The following is a 7,665-nucleotide window of genomic DNA, read 5'->3' as shown; positions in this document are numbered from 1 at the left end:
TCTCAAAAAAAAAAAAAAAAGAGTTGATATTAAAGGAATTTTTAAAAATCTACAGTAGCTGTCATCTGTTAATACAATTAAAGTTTTTAATAATAAAAATAAGTATTTGATACGGCAGATTTTAAAAACTACTTAAGATTAATCAAGACAAATTGGGTGGACTTATAAGTTCCTGCGGCAGGACATTTATTTTGACTAGAAACAAACCAAAAGATGAATTGGTCAGTTGTGCCTTAAGAATCAATCTCTTGTTTTTTTGCATCAGGCATTTTTCTTACAGATTACTACTGTTCATTTCTTAGTAGTCTAAATCTTAGGTATTTTAACTTTCTACCTTTCTTTGTCAGTTTTAACTCCTTACTGAAGAGCTGCCACATAAGAGGAATATTACAGCAACCACACAGTGGAAGGACAAGTCAGGCATCTCCCTAGTCCACAAACATGAATGGTGGGCAACTGGTATTGTATGTCCACTGATGTGATGAAATACCAAGTATAAATATCACCTAAGGTAAATCAAAGTTTTTTTTGACAGGTTAAATTCTTCCAGGTTACAGGAAATAAAAGAGCTAGAAGCAAAAGCAATCAGTCTTAAAATGGGACATTAGGCTGGTCTGGCCTCTCCAATAACTTACAAATAATTAACACTACTACCACCACCACTAATAATAATAATGGGAATACGCCAAATTAGAAGGGATTTAAAGAATATCACAACATGATCCTGGATGGGATGCTAGTTTTGGATAAGGTAGCTATAAAGCCTTTTACAGATAAGTGAAAAAAAATGGAATAGACACTGGGTGTGATCTTACCCTATGCTCTTAATTTTTACAGCTGCATAATGAGGTACACAGATGTACATACATACACACATTTAAATGGTCATGCAGAGACACTGTCTACAGAATGAAAACATGAATCTGATAACAGATACAAAGAGTTAACCGTTCCATGAATGCTAGTTCACAAAAGCACGCTAAAAATCACCAATATTCTAGAATTTCATTGGTATAAGGATCTTTTCTTTCTTCTGTTTCTTAATTAATCTTTAATGATGACTCCTATGACATACTGAAAAAAGACAAATGGAAATCTCTCCATCAATTGGGGTGGGGGAAGTGGTTGAAGACAAAAGGGGGAATCTTAGGAGATGATAATGTATCAATTCTTTAGGAGAAACTTGATCTGGCATCCATTTTGCCAGTTAATTTTGATGCTAGAAAACACCCTTTACTCTGCATGTGCTGAAGCTAAAGGCTTCCGCTGTGGATCCTCGTTAATAATTTAATCCAATATAATTGCTGCCATCGGCTTAGTCAATTTCAAAACGTTTGCTATCACTGTGACTAGTTTAGTCAAGCCACAATATTCATGTGACAAATGTTGAACAAATGAAAGGCGAGGCAGACAGAAAACATGCTATGAAAAAAAAAGAAGCCCAATTCAAAAGTCCCAAACACAAAGGGAGGCCTGCTGACACAGCATTCAAAGTTCAGCCATGCCTGCAGGAATGGAAGGCTGCAAAGTCTCTCTAGTACATGGCTGGGATCATCCAGAGACTGTCCTGAGATGCTGGAAATGAGGTCAGGCTAACAGGGGAAAGCTTTGTGAAAGAGATGGGTGCTGATGTTGGAATCATTGGTGAGTAGGGTAACAGCACAGGCAAATCCAAAAAGGGAGAATTCATAGGCCCCTAGAAAGTTAGAGCTGAAGAAAGTCATAAGAAACAGTTAAGCCACTCTCTTTTACAAATAAGTGACCTGCAGTGATCAGAGCCACCTAGCATCTGCACTGATACCTCAATCTTGTGGTCCAGTTTTCCATTCGACATGCTACTTGCTGCCTTCAGTAAGGGCCAGTGAGGTGAAGGATCCAACGGTCCACACTCGCTCTGCCTCTATGCCATTGCGCGTGCTATCAGTCTGCTGGGGCGCTTGATCCTCCACTGATCCACTTGGTATACCGCTATTCATTTTTCAAGTTATAATTCAAATGTTAACCTTTCTTAAGAAGCATTCCTTGACAGACTGTAACTCTTTATTTCAAAAATATGTCACTTTATTTCAAGGATAACTTCCCCCAAAGTGAACTATGTCTTTCTTGCAGAAAGAGAGAAATTTCATTAACTGTAACCTCTTACACTTGAACCAATTATTCTTTGTGACATGTTATACAGCCGTAATCCATCTACCCAAGTAGTACAAATTCATCTACTTCATTCTCAAAGGCTTTATTAGGTATATAAAGGCTCGTTTCAGGAGAGAAATAATGTATATAAGTAGAGCTACATATTGAAGAACTCAACTGTAAAGTTAAATCACTTAGCCTTTCCCAATTCAGTCATTAAAAATACATTTTCTGAATGCCTATAAAGGGTCTACAACATCTTAGAGAAGAAAATATTTTTCAATCACTTAGAAATTAAAATTTATTTCTCGTGTTATTTATACTTAACATAATCATACTTTTACAATAAAAATAATTCAAATAACAATGAATCAAAATTTGAAAAAGAAATTGACGCAACCTCTATTCTAAAATCATCGGGGAAGGAAATCTCATTGTGGAATGAAAGCCAAAGTGTAATATGATGATCCTAGAGATCTAATTTAAAAGAACTGTGATTAGCTAAGTGCTTTATACCCTGAGCTCTCTTGTATTTTTAAAATTGGATAATATCAAGGACCTGCTTGATTGACGGTGTTATAAAACCCACAAGGAATCTATACTTGAAAGGAATTTTCTACTTAGAAAAAAATTGAGAGCAAAGAAAGACTTCCTAATAAAGACTACCAGGAGAAACTGATAAAATAAAGTAGAAGGTCGCCACCTACAGGGGACACCATGGCACTCGATGACACACTGGTGCGTGAAAATGATTCCCCCAGCTGTCACAGACGACCTGGGAAGAAAACCCTCTGGTTTAACATGCTCTCATTCACGGTCACGTCTCAAACGAATATCCTTGACTTCCTCCACCAGAGAAAGACATATTCTATGATTTCTGGGTCCTTTCGAGGCTCAATTTGGACAACATTGACATCACACCTTCAGAAAGCTTTGTGAATATTCATAAACCACCTAGTGTCTGCAGCCAAGCTCACATTAAGGAAGTACCCGAGTTATACAAAACATTTCTAAATCAATAAGGGGGCAGCTGTGTTTAACTGAATAACAGTTAAGAAAAACATCTACATCACTTTATAACCAAAAGGTAAAGCCTTACACAAAGGAATCCAAAAAGCATTTTCATTTGGACAGATGAAGATTCTGAAATCACTCCATCCAAGAATACAAAATACAACGTAAAATGACTGAAGGCAAATCAGATTTATCACTGCCTAATTTCTTCCCAATTAATCATCAGTAAGTATAAAGATTTAGAGAAAACAGATAACTAGAGTTAATGATTTAGTAAGCCGTGGAACAATCTCTGTGAACTTGTGTTCTGAAGACTAACTGGCTGTTCTTTTTCTCTTCTCTGTTTCCTGCTATTTCTAATATTGTTTCACATATGGTTAAGCCAAATGCTATAATTAATCGGCTGGTGTGCTCAACTGCTTTTGTTAAGAGGACAGCTGGTTCGTATGCAAAATGGTAATGAGACAAATTGGACTATTTTGGTTTGCTGATGATAAACCAATAGCAAGAGCTACAGTTAAGTCTCCAGCTGTACTTGGTTTTCTAGTCATGGTAAAGGTTAATCTAAATGAAGATAATATTTTATTTGATTAGTGTTGATGTTTTCAAAACATTTTCATCATTGTCCTAAACTACAAAATACACGGCAGCAAAATTCTCCAAACAGCAAAATCACAGCTTCTTATGATGCCTGAGTGCCACAAGGGTTTTGTAATTATGGTGGAGGTGAGGCATAAGAGCAAAGAAGGTCAGCCTGACATAAGATGATATTTGAATTCACCTAGAAAGTACAGAACTTCCATTAATGTCAGTTACTCAAAGACTTAAGTAAATAAAAACCTTCCTATACTCAATTTTTCATATTCATTCACTGATTTTTCTTTTCAATTCACATTGAAAAGACCATTTTTAGCAAGTAAACATCAAATGAGAGCAAGGGAAAAGAACAAAACATCGATCCTTATATGGAGACATATTGCTTAGTATCTCTAAATTCTAGTAACCTAGTATTTCTAAAGCAAGGATGTCACAATGTAGATTTCTGATCCGATGCCACAAAAGTATCAGGTCTGTGGGCATTCCCTGTTACTAGAGGGCAATACAATTAGGGCACAGCTGGAAGGGAAGGGAGGTACACTGATTGCAGATCCCGCATAATTTGGCCCACACAGTATCTGAGAAAAAAAAATCAGCCAGGAATTGAAACAATAATGTGAATTCTAGGTAATGGCACTGACTTTGTAAAAATGACACCCTTAGCTCCTCTTCATCAGCATCATGGAGGCTTGGAACAGAAAGCAGAAAAATAACAATGGAATTATTCTTGTCTTAGCAAATAAAATCACATTTGGAAGGATTAAGATCAGCAGGCTTCCTCATATACCTAACAATATTTTTAACTTGCAGCCAAAAGTGAAGTTTGGCATTGAAGGCAGGTATGGAGATTTCATAATTTGGTCCAATGTTTGTTTTTTACTAAAGAAAAAAGATAAGGTGGATTAAAAAAACCACAGGGGAGGGGGGAGGGAGGAAGGGAAGAGGGGGAGAGAGAGAGAGAGAGAGAGAGAGAGAGAGAGAGTGTGTGTGTGTGTGTGTGTTTTTTGAAGAAATTAGGTCTATGGGGTCTCCCGATGTTGCCCAGGCTAGTCTCCAACTCCTGGGCTCAAGTGATCTGCCTGCCACAGCCTCCCAAAGTGCTGGGATTACAGGCATGAGCCACTGTACCCAGCCACTATGAGAACTTGGCCAACAATGAAGACAATCAGTGTCTTGCTGAACTAGTATAAAAGAAAAGTAATAGGCCAGGTACAGTGGCTCACACCTGTAATACCAGCACTTTAGAAAGCCAAAGTAGGCAGATCACTTGAGCCCAGGAGTTCAAGACCAGCCTGGGCAACATGGAGAAACCCTGTCTCTACAAAAAATACAAAAATTAGCAGAGCACAGTGGCACATGCCTGCCTGTAATCCCAGCTGCTCAGGAGGCGGAGGTTGCAGTAAGCAGAGATTAAGCCACTGCACTCCAGCCTGGGCAACAGGGCAAGATCCTGTCTTGAAAAGAAAAGTAAGATATTTGAGGGAGAAAATAAACAGGTCTTCCAATGCCAAATAGTTTTTCCAAATCTCTCTCAAATTGTATAGCAGCTCTCAGAAGAGTCAGATGGATCAAATTTTATCACCTCATCTGAAACACCTCTTTATGTGCTGCAATCCATATAAATCATTATGTGATAAAACAAGTTTAAATAATGCTGCCACGATCAATTCTCATTAGCAATCCATATTTAATTAAGCATACATTTAGGCTACTGAGGGCAGTTGTAAAATCCCTGCACTTTCCCATGCTTGTCTTAATGTTTATGCACAATCATTTTTAATTAAATTAGACAAAATTAATTATCTTATTACAACTGCTTTCTGAAGTGAGATACTCACCAACTGCACCCCACGGGATAGAGGAATCGGCCACAGACTCCAGAAAATATATTACATTCATTATCAAAATAAATCCCAGAGCATCTATGGAGAGCTTGTTCCGGCAGGATATTCCATGTTAAAATAGGATAAAATTCACTTCTTTGCTCAGTAACCTCCCTCTTCTTGTCAGTACAATTCTAACTGCTCAACAGGGTAACTCTACATTCCGAACTTTCTAGCTTTACTTGAATTGTGTTTAACACTCCCTCACCAAAAAAAAAAAAAAAAAAAAAACAACCCAGTCTCTTCTTTCTGCAGCTGCTGAATGCCACAAATAGCTTCTTGTATAATTCGACTTAGAATGCACCCCAAACTAGATGTGTTCAATGGCAACGTGAATGCTTCATTCAGAGAGAAACAAAATGTGTAGAATGTCCTAAAAACATCACAGTGGCAAAGGGGATCATTAAGAAGTCTTGGGGCAGACGACTGCTTTCAGCCCTCGCCTGCAAATTCTTCTCAGGTCTATGCAAATGGCGAGAGAAAGGTTTCAGAAGATTCCCACAGTGATGAAAGGAGGAATCGCTAATGCCCCCCAGCCTGCCCTGTCCACATGGGGGTTTCTCTGATATTACCTCTCTTCTCCCCGCAATGAATGTGTTTTTTCTACTGCTTTCCTAATAAGATGCACTTACCCTCAATCTGTTCGATTACCCACACCTAAATTAAACGTTATTTAAAATTTGTACTCAATGTGCTGTGTGTTCTATACAAGGCAGACACCCCCTCTGATATTTCTGGAAGCTCCTGGAGGGCCAGAGCCAATGCCATGCCCTTCACTTCGCACAGTGCCAGCCTTGGTGCCACGAAAAACCAGCTGTTGTGGAAACAGATACAATGGGACAACAGGTAACATTCACGGAAAATGGGCTGGGAGGAAAAAGAGCCTGGAGAACTTCAAAGCATGTCTCATAGTGCCATAATCTTCTAACCTCTACAAAAATCTTCCTTCAGAAACGCCTTGCAAATGCTAAACAAAAATGTCCACATAGACGTTGGCCGCTATAACCTAACATTTATTCATGAATGTATGTAACTTTTTATTTTTTTCCCCAGAAACAAGGTCTCGCTCTGTTGCCCAGGCTGGAGTGCAGATCCTAGTTCACTGCAGTCTGCAACTCCTGCGCTCAAGCAATCCTCCTGCTTCAGCCTCCCAAGTGGCTGGGATAAGTAACTTCTTGAAAAGTTTCCTTGTGTGTTGAAATTGAATTTTATTTTCTTGAATACCAGATATACTGGCAATCAAATGATTACGGAGGCTGGTAGGCAAAGGAAGAAACAAGATTTAAAGAAAATAATCCCTCTTCTTAGTTGCTATGTAAAGAAACAGAGGGCCAGTGGGTTGACCTTTCACGCGCTCTCTTCCCATCATCCTTTGGGTCTCAAATTAATTTGCCATTTCTTCATGGTCTGAATCCAACTCTGTTTAGGCCTATTGTTTACTCTCATGGAAACCTGTACTGTTCTTCCATATCACTGCTGCTTATTCCTGTGCAGTAATTTGTTCAATGACTAATTTGTTCAGTCTCCCACTAAACATAAGATCTGGACCATGACACAAAGGCCATGGCTCGCTGAGCCTACAGCAACAAGGGGCCCAGTGCCAGTTTGATACATTGTAGGCATGCAATTAATATTATTTTATTAAATGAATGAATTTAATATAGTAGGAAAATAAATAGTTTAAATTATCAACTCTAAAGACTTTATTCTTGGCCAGGCATGGTGGCTCACACCTGTAATCCCAGAACTTTGGGAGGCCAAGATGGGTGGATCACCTGAGGTCAGGAGTTCGAGATCAGCCTGGCCAGCATGGTGAAACCCTGTCTCTATTAAAAATACAAAAATTAGCCGGGCATGGTAGTGCACACCTGTAGTCCCAGCTACTCAGGAGGCCGGGGCAGGAGAATCGCTTGAACCCGGGAGGCGGAGGCTGCAGTGAGCTGAGATTGCACCACTGCACTCCAGCCTGGGTGACAGAGCAAGACTCTATCTCAAAAAAAGAAAAAGAATAATAAAAAAAAAAAACCCACAAATATTCTTA

General features: G+C 38.8%; 1 protein-coding gene across 4 annotated transcripts in view; it reads right to left on the bottom strand.

Moving 5' to 3' along the window:
• Window positions 1-7,665, bottom strand: part of NHSL1 (NHS like 1) — a 144,115-nt gene that overhangs the window by 80,359 nt on the left and 56,091 nt on the right. Inside the window, exon 1 of one of the 4 annotated variants that reach the window (XM_037739210.1) lies at window positions 5,580-5,783. The exons of the other annotated variants lie outside the window; for them this stretch is intronic. Within the exon in view, the coding sequence (XP_037595138.1) occupies window positions 5,580-5,640 (61 nt within the window). The 5' untranslated portion in view covers window positions 5,641-5,783. Of the gene's footprint in view, window positions 1-5,579; window positions 5,784-7,665 lie in introns of those variants that run through there. 4 annotated transcript variants of the gene reach the window in all.

Source organism: Cebus imitator, unplaced genomic scaffold (genome assembly GCF_001604975.1).
Source record: "Cebus imitator isolate Cc_AM_T3 unplaced genomic scaffold, Cebus_imitator-1.0 Scaffold65, whole genome shotgun sequence".
NCBI classification, from domain to species: Eukaryota; Metazoa; Chordata; class Mammalia; order Primates; family Cebidae; genus Cebus; species Cebus imitator.
This window is presented reverse-complemented; position numbering and strand designations above follow the sequence as displayed.